The sequence below is a fragment of the Notamacropus eugenii genome, chromosome 4, assembly GCF_028372415.1.
Source record: "Notamacropus eugenii isolate mMacEug1 chromosome 4, mMacEug1.pri_v2, whole genome shotgun sequence".
Classification (NCBI taxonomy): Eukaryota; Metazoa; Chordata; class Mammalia; order Diprotodontia; family Macropodidae; genus Notamacropus; species Notamacropus eugenii.
In genome coordinates, this window is record NC_092875.1 from 13,245,580 (window position 1) to 13,260,085 (window position 14,506).

The following is a 14,506-nucleotide window of genomic DNA, read 5'->3' on the forward strand; positions in this document are numbered from 1 at the left end:
CGGAGCAGGGGGTCCGGCTAGGACAGAGACTCGAACCCGGAACCCGCGGCCGCCCTTAGGGGAAGGACACGCAGAGTCGGCCCCAGGCCTGGCCCCCTCTTCCTGCAGCCCTGGGGAAACTGAGGCCTCCGTGGGCGGCCCCCAAAGGTCCGAAGGGCGGGGCTGACAACTCACTGCTGGCTGCGGCTGCGGCCGGACAGACGGACGGACAGACAGACGTCGGGTCCGGCCCGGCCCGCCCGGCTGCAGAGCCTCCGCTCGGACCTCGGGCCGCCGTGGGGGGCCCGGATCCGGCGCCGTCGTCGCTGTCCCGGGATGGCGCGGGCGGGGGCGGGGCGGGGCCGCCCGAGGGGACACTATGTTGCCACTGCTGGTGACAGCCCGGCCCCCTCCCCGGGGTCAGCGCCAGGTCGGCGCCTCCGCGGGCGGGGGCCGGGAGGGAGACCCCCCCCAGGGGGCGGGCCCGGGGAGGGAGACCCCCCCCAGGGGGCGGGGGCGGGGCCCGGGGAGGGAGACCCCCCCCCCAGGGGGCGGGGCCCGGGGAGGGAGACCCCCCCCAGGGGGGGCAGGGCCCGGGGAGGGAGACCCCCCAGGGGGGCAGGGCCCGGGGAGGGAGACCCCCCCCAGGGGGCGGGCCCGGGGAGGGAGCCCCCCCCCCAGGGGGCGGGGCCGCCGATGGGCGTGTGGCCCTGGACCAGTCACTGTCCTCTGGCCCGGGGCTTCTCGGAGGCGGAAGCGCCCCTCCCAGCTGGCTGACACCCCCTGCTCCGGGGCCCCTCCCAGCCCTGACCCCCCCCTGTTCTCAGGCCCCTCCCAGACGTGACACCGAGTCTCGACCCAGGCCAGGGGTCAGGAGGCCCAAGCCCCTTTCCCTTCCCTGCCAAGGTTCCCTAGATGATCTGGACAAGGGCTCCTGGGATGCTCAGGTAGCCCATGGTTCCTTCCTGCTGTACCAGGGAAGAGGCCAGGGACACCCAGGCTGCATTAGATTTTTATTTCTCTTCTCCATATTTACACGTATGTACAACTAATGTTGACATATGATACATTATTTCACAGAATTATCTTACACCCCTTTTCAAGGGACGCCCCACAAAGCTTTTGTGCCAGCTGCCTCATGGTGCACAGTGGGACAGCCCCCAGCCTCCTTGGCAGCTCAGTGCCCATGGCACTGCCTAGATCCCCACTCCAGGCCCCTCAGGGCGCACTGGCATGCATTTTCTCCACACAGCTGGCCCAAAATGCAACCAGGCGGTTGTCACGGTTGACACAGAAGTCGGTGAAGTCCTTCAGTAGCCTGTCAGCAAACTTCTCATCTCCGGTAGCGCTGGAGCGCCATGTCTTGGTCAGCATGGTGTTGTAAGCCCAGTGGTAGCCCACACGTTCCTCGCAGAACATGTTCTGACCAGTGGAGCTGGTGGAGTTGCGTCTGCGCCGCTGCTGGCCTGAGAATTTGCGCTTGGAGTATGGCAGCTGCAGGAAGACAGTCCCTAGGGAAAGAGAGCAAGAGGACAAGAGGAAACCCATGAGCAGTCATGCCCACGGTAGCAGAGGGAAAAGGGACATGGAGAAGCCCGAGGAAGGGCCAGGCCACAGAACTTTCTTTCCCTCCCTTCCAAAAACCCTCAGTGAGTGACCATTGCATGCAGGCTGGCAGCCTCTCCAGGGGTACACTGGGGGAGGAGGACAAGGCTGGAGTTGACAGGCTCTGTGTCCCCCTGATACAAAGCCGAGCTAAGCTGCGGTCCCCTGCCCGTCAAAGAGGACAATGAGACACAAGTCCATATACATGGCATTACCCACAAAGTTCAAATTTGGGGGCACAAGGCCCCAAAAGGTTCCTGGTTTCTACTAGAAAATTTCTACCAGACTCAAGACTGTCAGAATCAGAGACCTCAGAAGGCCTGGCTGTCATTGCTGACAACAGGCCCATGACAGGGGGCATCCAGCCTCTGCCTGAAGGGCCTCCAGGTGAGAGGCGGCCCATTCTGCTCTGGGAGGTCATCCTACACCTCAAACCACAATGGGCCCCAGCTCCCAGATCTGCCCTTTGAGCCAAACAGAACAAGACGGGGCCTTCCTCCATGACCTTTCAGAGCAGGCCCCCAGCTGGAAGGTAGTGATGGTTCTAGGGGTGCACAGGGAGAAGTATTCCCAGGCTCTGCACCCCACCTCCCGGACAAGCCATTCACGAGAAGGAAAGGAAGCCGACAGCCCATCTGCACCCACTGCTGGCATCCCAGCAGCATCTCCTTGCCCATCAGGGAGATGAATATGGTCCTTTCATCCCTATGTCACCAGGGAAAAGGACATTTGGGGAAATGCTGCTCTGGAGAAGGAGATTCCCTTGGAGAGGACACAGCACCCAGCAGGAACTGAACATCAGAAAGGAGGGGACCTTAGAATAAACAACCCAGATGGGGAATCCAAGAAGGGACCATCCAGGGAGCCTGGAACAGAATGTGGGACATCAGGGGGATGTCAGAGGCCATCCCATCCAGTGTTGTCGCCTTCCTTCTGTTCAGCCCCAGGGGATGCAAACAAGAGTGGAGGGTCTGAGAGTAGGAGGAAGGGACAAAGTGTGGGGAAGAACCCTCCTGCCCAAGGGCACCATCAGCAGGGTGTGCAGCTGCCTTGGGCCTCTCAGATGCTGGGAAGATCCCTCCTTGCCCAGGCTCATAATTCAGCTAGTGGCACCAGTGGCTTGCAAAGCCAGGTATCCTGCTCGCGTGGAGCTGGATAGCTCCTGTCTCCATGGCCCAGGGCTGGCCTCACCTGACTACTGCCTCCCTCTAGACTTCCAGTGACTTGCTGAGGGTTCCCCAGCTTCTAAGGAAGGGCCCAACCCAGGCTCAGAATTTGGGCTTCCCCCAAGAGGCAGCACTCTCCTCTACACCCTCCTGGGTAAACCGAGGGTGGGGGCCCAGCCTGAGCACCTGATGGCGTCAGAGGTGCCACCCACTCTGTGGCACACCCACAGGGCCTGATTTCTGCCACACACACAGAGGAAGCCCTTAGGACCTGCTTGTTGGCTGATCCACTAACCGTAAAGAGGGCAGGGAGGACCTTGTTTGTGCCTCCAAAACAAGGAACAAGGGCCTCTGTGTTACAGGGGACAAGGGAACAGAAGCAGCCACACATGGTACCCTCCTTGTGCCCTGAGAAGCACCTCCTCTCCTACTGGCCTTGCTCAGAACACAGAGAGTGGCTCTATGTGCTGCCCAGGGGACGGGTGCTCACACACACACAGATACACTAACACACATATGTCACATACAGACACGCTCACACACATGCACAGCCATGCTCAAACACATGCTTACACAGACATGCTCACACACACACACACACACACACACACACTCACACAGAGCAGAGGCAGAACAGCACCTTTCTCCCAGAGGGTGAGCTGAGGCACAGGCTTCCCTCCCCACCGCACCACAGTCCTGTGGGCCAGCCAGACTCTGGAGGGAGAAGGATCCATTTTTAAACGGGCACTTAACCCAGTTTACAGATGACGCAACTGAGGTTTAGAGACAGGGACTCAATCGAGGTCAGACTCAAGAGAGGCTCGGTTTCCAGGCCAGGCCTCCTCCTCTTCTGGCTCAGACCAGAAGAGGACAAAGGGGGGGCCTGTGAGCTCTGGGCCTGGCTTGTCAAGGCCACCAGGGCAAGTCTCTGCCCCCCCTTTAAATAAGCAGGACATTGACCTCTGGAGCCAGATGAAAGACCCCAGAAGAGAAGGTCCCAGTGCTCCCTCCAGCTGCCTGAGAAAGCAGGCCTGGAGATTCCAGAGCAGCGCGTGGGGGGTCAGGAGCCTGGGGTCTGCGTGTGCCTCGGCCCCTCAGCCCATGGACAACAGAGGTGCCATTCCTCATGTGACCAGCACCCCTCGCTAGGACCGTACACCGTCACTCAGTGTCCCCACCACGGCTCAGGCTGAGCTGCCCATGAGAAAGGCATGTGCCCGGCTGCCACGCTTCCAAGGCCAGGAGGCTGCCCTTCCCAGTGCCTGCTCACCTGTGACATGGATGTACTGTGGCTTGTTCTCGGAAGGGAAGTTGAAGGCAGAGGCAGAATATTTGTCTTGCACAAATCCAAACCTGAGGAAATGAGGGAGCTGGAAGTGACCTAAGGAGGCCCCTCATCCAGCCTGACCACCAAGGCCCATGGCCCATCCCCTGCACCAGATCCTTTCCTTGCTCCCACCATTTGAACACACTCCCCTGGGCCTTGACTAGGGCACGGAGGAGGCTCTGGATCCAAAAAGGCTGGAGCAGCAGAGTCCTAGAGCATGTTGGGAAGTGATCAAGGCCAGATCCAGGGATGGAATGGATGGGGAGGGAAGGGAGGTTCCGTTGTCCAAGGACCGGACTAAGCCAGTCCTAAGGGGCTGGGCACCCACTGACCACCCCAGGAGGCATCTTTTTGGCCACTGCCACTCACCCAGACCCCAGGCTAAGGGGTGGGGGGTCTGGGGAAGGAAGAGGGGAGACTAGACCTGAGTCCCTGCCACTACAGTCCCTCTGGAGTTCTGAATCACAGAGCAGTGAGAAGAGGAGGGCCCTCCTTGTGCCATGAGGAACAGCCTGGGGGAGGGCATGTTCTTCAGCAAGATTCATCTGACCCCCCCATTCCCCGCAATCAACGCACCTGTGAGCGATGGCTTCCTGGAAGAGATGCATGCGATCCCAGTAAGTTTCTGGTTCAAAACCTAGGGGAAAAGTTTGGTCAACACAATGACAACCACGTGGCCAATGGGTCCATGAGCTGAGGAGTCTCATCTGGAAGCCACGAGACTGGTTCTGCTGGCCCTGAAGGGCAGAGCTGGCAAGGAGACGGCAGCAGGTCCCAGGGTGGCTCTGATGGCCTGCCCCACTAGAATGGGCTGCCATGATGGGGAGGGAAGGCTGGCTCTGGGCTTCTCTGGGCAAAGACTAGACAAGGCCTTGTTGGAATCTTGTAGGAAAAGTCCTGCTCTGGACCCAGGCTGAACTCTGAGGCCTTTGAGGGGTTTCAGTAAAGAGTCTAGGGGCAATTCTGGACACGGCTCCCTCTTCTGGTGCTTGAGTTTCCTCCTCTATAAAATGAGAGGCATGACCCAGTTCTGTGCTACAATCTTCCCTCCCCATCCTCCTTTTCTTCCTTCTCCACTTCCATCTAAGCAATGACTGGGAAATCCAAAGACCCAGGTTCAAATCCCAGCCCCAATTATATGGCCCCTTCTCTGCATCTCCCTCGGGAACACTGAAGAGCAAAGGCAGTATGGACAACCCCAGGCACGCATGGCCAAGCTCAGTCCCCAAGGGGCCAGAGGAGGCGGCGGCTCCCTCCCTCCACCTTCTTCGTAGAGGCAGATCTCTGTAGCAATGGCAGCCTCTGGCCAAGGGCTGGGTAATTTTGATGAACTGATTTTTGGTGGTTGTTTTTCATTCTTTTTTTTGCTCTTCCTAATAAGGAATGGTTTTCTGGAAGGGGGAGTGAGGACAGATAGGTGATGGGATTAAAAGGTGCCAGAGTCATGGATGACATCAGCGTCCATTACGCCAGCCCTGGGCAGAAACGTGAGGAGCGCCTGTGGCCCCTCAGTGTTTGTCATCTATTCAGAGCAACCAGAGGTTAAAAAAACCCAACCATCTATTGAGCTTTCACATAAAAAAAAATCTAGAGCACGTTCACATCACACAGGTGGCCGTCAGGGAGGGACAGAAGCAGGGACAGAGGCCTCCAGCTGGTGGTCCTTAATCACTTAAACCAGGGCATCTTTCCTTAATGGTAACCATAGCAACTGAGAGAGGATGCTGACTGCCGAGCTCCATTAGGGCAGAAAGAAGCTGAGTCACTTAGCAATGTCTACACAAGCGGCACAGGCTGCATCCCATCCTAGATCAAGCAGCAGCAGCCAAGCAAACAAGGCCAAACCCACACTCCGCCCTGCCCAAGTCACCCAGAAGTGGGCGCCTCTCTAGAAGAGGCAGGGGGAGACCTAGGTTTGGGGGTGGGGATTCTGGAATCATCTTGCTGGTAAAGTGGGTGTCTGCCCTACACCCGCCCCTTCTGCACTGCCCAGGGCACCCCTGAGCTCCAATACTGAGGTTCCCAAGGGCTTTCCTCACACAAATCCATGGGGTCAGCGTCAGCATCGCCCATCATGCAGTGAGGAGATAATGACCTGGCCTTGCTCAGGCTCTCCACAGCTAGTAAGGGTTGGCGCTCAGGGCTCTGAATGCGACCACTGCCCTTAGCCCCGATGCCAGACTTCACTCCTGCCAGCAGCAGCTTGGCCTAGGTGCCTTCTCCCTGCTGTCTCTGCCAGCCTTTGCAGCACAGTCCCCTCCTTGGTCTTTCTGGCAAGGCAGTACACGTGGGGTTTTTTAGGACAGAAATCAGGAGGGACTGAGGAGGCACCATTTTTGGATGACACGTCCCATGGGGTGTATGTCAGAATTGGAAGCCACCCCATTCTCAATGGCTGAACTCCTGAAACTAGAACCAGGAGTTGAGAAGGCAAAGATGTCCTACTCGGAAGAAGCTTAGGGAGAATAATGGGGGCCCCCTGAGGTGCCCTGGGAGGGCATGTGGTGTGGAGGAATGAGGGCCAGATGCTCCTCAGGAGATCTGGATTCTGACACTGGGCCAGCCAGAGCCCTCAGGACTGCCCTGGACAAGTCCTTAGAGAAGACCACTTCTCCCCAGCCCCTTCCAGGGTATAAGATCCATGCTCTCTGCCCCCTGGGGGCGCAAAGACTTACTATCGAATAGATGCTCGCTGCCCTCTTTCACCAAGCAGCTGATGTTGAGCGGGATAAACAGCTGGGCTCGCAGTGGATCTCCGTACAGGTAACTGGGCAGGGCAAATGGGCCTTCCAGAACTGGGACCAGCAAGAAGCCGCAGGAAGTGGCCTTCCGGTGCCAACCCTGCACCTGGGAGAAAAGCACACCTGAACTGTTTCCATGCATGCTGGGCAGGCCTCTTAGTCATGCACCAAAGTGCTGACAGCAGCAATGCAGAGGCCTCGGCCCTGGTGGCTCAGGGAACGCACCACAGTGGACAGAGCCTGAGATGGGAGGGCCAAAGGTGCAGGGCACCCTCTCTCTGGGGGACAATGGCCTGGCCCTGGGTGGTGGGGGTGACAGGCCATGGAGGCCCCAGAAGAGGCAAGGCAAAGAAAAAGGAGACTTCCTGAAAGCAGGATTGGCTGAGGCCAATGGGCCAATTGGCACCTCTCAAATGAGGGTGCTGGATTCACAGGGGCTGTTTTCTGCTCTTTGGGGAGTCAAGAGAAAATGAACCTCCCTCTGAAAGCTTATTTTTAACCTGGGAAGTTGAGAAAGGTCACAGGGGCCTGCTCTGGACAAGTGACATCCTATGTGACCAACGGGAGAGAAAGCTTTGGGATGGAGCAGCCAAGTGAGCCCTAGGCCTGTGTCTGAGCCTGACTATCCTGCTGAGGACACATCAGCCCTGATCTGGTGGCTGGGCTGTGGCTAAAAACAGGAAGTTAAACAATTCTGAGCAACAAAAAAGGCTAGACTTGGCCCAAGTCAGGCCTCATTGACTGAAAATCCCAGAAGCTGGAGGGACCTTAGGCAAGTCCATTCCCTTCCCTGAGCTTGGTGACACTGTTAGTTGCACGGCCAGCCTCCCAGGGCTGCTATGAAGAAAAGTCTGGGTCAACCAGCAAGTGCTTTGTGACCCCAGGGCAGTCCCTCCAGAGCTGAGGTTATTGCTTAGAGGAAGCCAGCGATTGCTGGGGGCTGGAGATGTCCAAGCACTGATGAGTCAAAAACCACAGGCTTTGTTAGGACCATCCTATCATGGGCCCGCCTCAGACACATGAACATACCACGAGAGTGGTTAGCTATAGTGGGACCTTGGCCACAAGGCTGGCAATGAAGCCCAATGGGAAGCACTAGAAAAGGTTGAGGCCTGGGGGGTCAGCTTGGTCACCAAATTGTGGTGACCTTGAGCCTCTCACTTCTCTCTCTCCATAAAATGAAGTGGTGACTCCTTAGTATCCCTCCAGTGTGAACTTCCAGGATCCTACTAGGGCTGAGGGGGCCTCCCAATCAACAGGTACACCAGGTTCTGGTGACTGGCTGTCTGCTCATGCCCTAACCACTCACCCCCTGGCCGAGGCCACCTGCCTACCCGCCCCTCAGCCGCTCACCCGCCTGCCTGCCCCTCAGCCGCTCACCCGCCTGCCTGCCCATGCCCCAGTCGTTCACCCGCTGGCCAAGGCCACTCACCCACCCACCTGTGTGTGCCAGACCACTCACCATCTCAAAGAGCACCGCTGCTGTCACTGCCATCCAGTGCAGCTTGATTTCAAAGGCTGCGTTCAGAGAGAAATTGCCATGGTAGTAACAGCTGCACCACTCGAGTCGGTCAGTGCGGTTGTTCACATCTACATCCAGGGTCACTGTCCTCTGCTCGGGCACTGTGGCCGCTGTATGGAGACAAGAGGAGTCAGCAGGGGCAGCAGGAAGCCTGGACCCTGCCTCACCACCAGGTTTGTGCCCTCCAAGACCAGTCCCTCTGCCTGGTGCACCATCTCTGCCCCCTATCCCACCCTTCCTTTAGAATAAACATCCTTTCTGCTCCTTTGCTCGCGTGGCTTGCATGTTGTCCTGACATGGGGTAGATCATGGCCAGCCTCCTCCTTGACTCAAGGTCAGTCCTGAGCTCGGCTGCCTGCTCTATGGATCCCGGGGGCGGGCATGGGGCTCTGCATCCCAGCGACACACCACAAATGTCTGCCAATCACTGCATGCCAAGAGGTGCACTTTCCTTCATCTTAGAACAAGAAACTGAGGCCCAGACGAGTTGCTGCTACATTCACGTGGACAGGGAGGCCAGGCCTTCTTGCTCCCACGACTCCAAGCCAAGACCCGGGTCATGAGAAACAGCAAGAAATTGTCCAAGAGACTGACAGAAACAAAAAGAGGCCCAGTTCTCCAAAAACCGGCTGCTTAGGACATAGCAAGGCAGGAAGTCGAGGAGAACCAGTTTCCTTTTCTGTTTTAATCATCTGGGCAAATAGCCAGAAACCTGGAGCCCAGCAGGCCCAGGGAGTCCCTGGTCCTGGAGCCCAGCAGGCCCAGGGGGTCCCTGGCCCTGGAGGGTCCCTGGAGCCCCCAAGGGGTCTGTCTGCAGTGAGCTGCCTGGCAGGGGCTCTCCCACCCATCCTGGCAGCAGAGCAAAGGCAAGCCAGCTGCCATGACAAGGAAGGGGACAGAGGGAGAAGACAGCAGGCCACAGTCCCTTGTGCTGCTGTCAGCCTGCCCCAAAGCCCAGTACAGCCGGAGCCCTCCAGGAAGAAGAGAGAAGTTAGGAGGGCCTGGCAGCCAGGCCAGGATTTCCTCCAGGGGACTCACCTGCCTAGTGGCCTGAGTGCTGACCCAAAGCACTGGGATGGGTTGAGCAGACAACCCAGGAATCAGATTGCAGAGCAAGCCAATCCTCTGATTCTACAGAGGAGGAAACTGAGGCCCTGAGGGTCCCACACCTAGGAAGTAGGCCTCTGCCTCCTGGGCGGGTGCAAAGAGCTAGGATGTAGAAGGAAGAGGCTAATGGAAGGCAAAAGGCCCCCTACTCTGCAGCCCTGGGGCCAAGGGGAGGAGAAGGCTGGATTCAAACCCAGGGCTTGGGACCGCCCATCCCCTGCTTTTTTCCAAGCAGGATTTTTGGTGGGAAAAGACAAGGATTTGGGAGATTACAGGCACAAGAGAAGAATTTTGGAAGGGAAGGTACTAGAATCATAGACTTGAAGCCAGAAGGGGCCCAGAGGTCGATGGCTCAGCCCCTTCACTTTACACTTGAGGGAACTGACCCCCTCCAGGGCGAGGGAGAGACTTTCACCCAGGAAGTGAGCAGCAGGGGCAGAATCTGAACCCAAACTCGTCTCTACCACACTTATTTCCTCCTCCCTGTGAAGAAACCAAGCCCAGGGAGGGGCAAACAGTCCTAAACTTTTAGAAGGTGTTTCTGTTTGCCCACCAGTTGGACCACAAAGACCAGAGTGAGGCCAGCCCTGCCTTGCCCTGCCCTCAGATGGCTTCCATTCTATCGGGGGCACTGCCTACAAAAGAAGTGGTCTCTGGACTAACTGTGCCCATTTAACAAGAGGAAACTGAGGTTCAGAGTAGACAGCCCACCTGGCAACAGTCACAGCTACTAAGCTGACAGAGCCAGAAACCAGCAGCCCCATTTTGCAGATGAGAAAACTGAGTCCAAGCCTGGGCTTGCTTGTCTCCTTATACTACTCTCTGAGTGCCCCTCATGGCCCAGCTGCTGCAGTACTTTAAAGGCACCTCCTTGAACCCTCTGAACCTGCCCAGCAGCTACCCTGCCTTTATTTGGGGCACAAGGAGCTGACTACTTCCCACTCCCCTTGGAGGCGGTGATCTCTCTGCTTCTCTGCCATGTCTGTGGACAGCTCCTAGCTCTGGCCTAGAAGCACAGGCCCTTATTGCCTCGGGTTCAGCTAGTACAGCCCTGCCCCCCAGGATGGTCACCATCCAACCACTACAGCCCCCTCTGGCCTGATGGTACCTAGGAGCGCAGCAGCCTGACTCCTCCCACCGAAGCTGCGGCTAAAGGAGCTGTGCCGGCTGGCGTAGGATGCAGGGCGGCTGGGTAACCAGGGTAGCAGGAAGGCAGGGATCTCTGAGTGTAGCAGCTCCTCCACCACGAAGGCCACTTCAAACCATTTTCGCTGGAAGGCTGTGAAGTCATCCATGGCCGCTGTGTGCCACGTGGAGGGCTGCTGTAGGCCCACTGAGGAGACACGGAGGGGAGGGTGATGGGCCACAGTGTGTGGGCCAGCACCAGCCCTCAGACATGCCCTTGGGGAGAGTAAGAAGGGACTCCTATTTCTCCAGCACTTGAAGGGTGGCAAGGTCCTTTCCTTACAACAAACCCATTTTCCAGATGAGGGAAGTACACAGCTAAGACTGAGTCAAGGAAAGAAGAGAAACGCAAGTTCTTTAGATAAAACACAACCGCAAGGACTATGTCACACAGTCAGGCGTCGGCTAGAGAGCATTTATCAGTTGACTGCCTACTATGTGCTAGGTACTGCGCAGGTCTGTAGGATCACAGAGCTGTGGACATCAAGTCTAACTTCCCAGTTTGAAAATGAGAAAACTGAGGCTCAAGGAGGCGAAGGGATCTGCCCAGAGGCACTGAACTAGCAAGTATCAGAGATAGGATCTGAACCCAGGTCTCCATGACCGCAAGGTCAGTGCTTCATCCCCTTGCCAGCAGAAGGCAAAGCCTCGGTGGTGCCCAGAGGCCCAAACAGGATGAAACAACAGAGACACAGGAAGTGAGAGCTGGGGACAGATGCCTCCAGATGCTGGGTCAATGGGCTGGTGCGGACAGCACCCTCGGACCTAATGGCCTCGCCCTCCATGGTTTAGGGATGGCGGGGGCCATGGGTTCACATCCCTCACTGACAGATAAGGGACAGTACTCCACCAAGGCCCCAGAACTCCCACCACAAGACTCCCAGCCCTCACCACAAGAACCCTTGGAATGAGGCCACCACAGGGCACTGGGAGGTGGCAGACCCCTGGCCACACAATCCACAGTCACCTCCCTGGCCAGGAGTAGGGGCCAGAGAAATGCCGGGGTGGAAGGCCTGGAGAAATTCTGGGGGGGTGGGGTCAGACAAGCACTTCGGTGCCTCCTCCTCTCTGACCTCGGTCCGGCTCCCTGTCCCCCACGATCTTGTAGAAGTAGAAGCCGTAGATGAAAGTTCGCAAGGCTTCCCCCGACGCATGAGTGATGAGTTGCTCCTCTAGCATTTTCTAGAAGAGATGGGGTCAGGGTCAGATCTGAAAAGCAGCCATTCTACACTGGGAGCCCCAGGGCTGCCAAAAGCTCAGAGTAGGCCACTCCTCCTCCTCCCTCCTTCTCAAGATGGGAAACTGAGGCAACCTAGGAAGGGGGCCGATTGGCATGCCAAGGAGGGAGAGGTCATCCATACCAACAAGGACTGGAATAAGACTCCCCCACCCCAACATCTCCAGTGAGTGGGCATCTGACCAATGCTTGGAGACTCCAGGCCAGGCCACCTCCACTGAGCCAGCCCCCAGGCATCTCTGTGGTTCTCTCAGATGCCTCTGGCTCAGCCCTCAGGCTATCAGTCAGTGGAGGAAGGAGGGCTTTCTGTGTCCCCTGAGGGCACCAGAAGCAATGGGGAGGTTGCAAAGAAGCCACCTGAGACCAAATGTCCCTGAGTGAAAGGAATTGCCTGACAGGTAGTGAGCTCCCCATCCCTGGAGGTTTTCAAGTAAAGGCTGACTAAGCACTTGTCATTGGGCACATTCTATTACCACAGGGATTCCTTTCTCTTAAGTGCTGGACTGGATGGTGGCCAAACTAAAATTCCCAGAAGGACATGAACATGGGTCTCACATGTCCCCCCCCAAGCCTGATCATCTCCAGTTCCTTCAACCAGTCCTAGAGCAGACACTGCAGGTCCTGCCCCCTCCTCCTTCAGCTTTAGGGATGGCTGGTGGGAGGTGCTGCTGGAGGTGGGGGCTGGGGTAGCCAGGCAGCCAGAGTGGGGAGGAGGGAGTAGTAGGGGCCTCATCGATGCCCAATCGGAGAGGCCAAAAGAGCACGCTCTCTGTGCTGGCCTGGCGTCCATCTGGAGACAGCACCCAGCGCATGCATTGGAGAGCAGGTCTGAGGCTCCAGTGGACTGTCAAACATCAGAGATGCAGGTGAAAACTTGCACTGACCAGCATGTTCTCTGAGGCTTGGCTTCTGCCTCCTCTGGGGCCAACAGGGCCCAGGAAAAGTATATGGGTTGTGGAGTCCCTGGACCGCCCGTGTATCAAAGGCAGTACCCCAGGAGGGGCCGAGCAAGGACACATTCCCAGTTCCTGAGTGCAAGGGTGGACATTTCCACTCACGCCCCCTCTCCCAGCTTCCACTTCAGGAAGTGTTCCAGGGAATCTGCTCTCCTGGCCCCAGGATATCTCAGCCCAAGAAAAGATGGTGAGACTCACGGGCCAAAAGCAGGCCCTGCACAGCCAGAGACTCTGTTGCCCTCAGGAAAAAACCAGCCCCATCCTTGCCCACCCACCTGGCTCAACCCCGCTCTGCCCTGTCCACCGACCCTGCCCCTGCAGGCAGCCAGTCAGATGGCAGTGTGGCCCAACATGCCCGGCCAGCCTCGGTACCTGGCTCAGGACTCACCTGCATGATGTCACTGGCCATGGCTTGGGTCTGGACACCCTCCACACTGCTCACCAGCCAGTGCACGACCTCCGCACTGATGAAACAGGATGCAGAGAGACCCTTCTGCTCCGAGAGCAACTGGATGCCTGTTCTGGAGCCCACCCAGCAAGGGGCAGGAAAAGGGATGGTCACAATTAGCTACGAAAGCATGACTAAAGGGTGGGGGGAGCAGTGACCCCCAAGGAGAGGGGGCAACAAGAGCTGGCAGGGCCTCTCAAGGGACCACCTGGCCCCACTGCCTCCTTCCACAGATAAGGAAATCGAGGCCCAGAGAAGATCACACAGCAAGTGTCAGCAGCATGGAGGTGCTGCTTCCTCCCCCTCTGCTCCTCTACTGCCTCCAGGAAGCATTGGGGAAAGGAGGAGAAACTGAGACAGAGAGAGACAGAGAGACAGACAGACCCAGAGAGCGCAAACAAGTGTGCGTGCTCTGAAAGGGCTAAGGGAAGGGATGTTGAACCTGAGCAAAGGGAGCTGGGAGACCCCTGCTCCAGCCTCATCATTCCCCAGAGGTCCCTGAGGCCTGAGGTTAAACCTGGAGCCTGGCCCAGCACCTTCCAAGGCTCCTGGGTCCTGGCCCATGCTCTGACACAGAGCGTCTGCCTTCCTCCCCTGGTGGTCCCAGGGAGCCCTGGGCAAGGGTCCTCCTGCCACTTACGAAGGGTGCTTCATGGCCTCTAGGATCTCCAGCAGGGTGGAGGCGGTTGTCAGCGAGCTGGCCGGCTGAGAGCTGGGACGGGGTAGAACAGTGGATGAGTCTGGCGCCCATCAGCAGAGCTCCGGTGCCTCCACAGCAGGGCCTGCGGGGATGGCAGGATCCCACTTCTGCCAGTACCTCCTTCCCCAGAGGCCTCGTCTTTCCCTTGGCTCAGGGGGCCAGCGCCCCCAGGAAGCCCTCCCACAGGCATGTGTGCGGGCCTGGACAAACACTTCTGTATCCATGAAAGCCTGGACCCTTCCCTACCAAAGGACAAAAGGGGGATCGGAAGCCCCCAGCCCAGGGGCCCCCTTGGCAGGAAGAGGCCAGTCAGAGCTGGCCAGGTTCCCCAGCAGATGCTGGGCCCAATTTGCCCTCAGGTCCAGGTGATGCCTTGGCTCACCTGTTATCACTAGCATTTGCTGGTGGGTAGCCTTGGTCCCCAGCAGTCTGTGTGTTGCCCCTGTCTGCGGACTGGCCCACAGTGATGCCCAGGCTGGTGCCATCTAAGGCTGGAGTGGCACTCTGATCCACTGAGACCTGCGAGGATGTGG

The 14,506-nt window shown here is 57.9% G+C and overlaps 1 protein-coding gene across 6 annotated transcripts in view; it reads right to left on the reverse strand.

Moving 5' to 3' along the window:
- Positions 1 to 979: 979 nt before the first annotated feature.
- DEPDC5 (DEP domain containing 5, GATOR1 subcomplex subunit) overlaps positions 980 to 14,506 on the reverse strand; it is a 112,167-nt gene continuing 98,640 nt past the window's right edge. For 4 of the 6 annotated variants that reach the window (XM_072599851.1, XM_072599854.1, XM_072599852.1 and 1 more), the window contains 10 exons: positions 14,356 to 14,492; positions 13,914 to 13,985; positions 13,214 to 13,346; positions 11,706 to 11,814; positions 10,556 to 10,780; positions 8,281 to 8,450; positions 6,753 to 6,924; positions 4,654 to 4,714; positions 4,021 to 4,103; positions 980 to 1,490 (listed from right to left, as the gene is read on the reverse strand). In XM_072599851.1, coding sequence (XP_072455952.1) covers positions 1,198 to 1,490; positions 4,021 to 4,103; positions 4,654 to 4,714; positions 6,753 to 6,924; positions 8,281 to 8,450; positions 10,556 to 10,780; positions 11,706 to 11,814; positions 13,214 to 13,346; positions 13,914 to 13,985; positions 14,356 to 14,492 — 1,455 coding nt within the window. In that variant the 3' untranslated portion in view covers positions 980 to 1,197. Of the gene's footprint in view, positions 1,491 to 4,020; positions 4,104 to 4,653; positions 4,715 to 6,752; positions 6,925 to 8,280; positions 8,451 to 10,555; positions 10,781 to 11,705; positions 11,815 to 13,213; positions 13,347 to 13,913; positions 14,056 to 14,355; positions 14,493 to 14,506 lie in introns of those variants that run through there. The other 2 variants (XM_072599855.1, XR_011965236.1) reach the window with 2 other exon arrangements.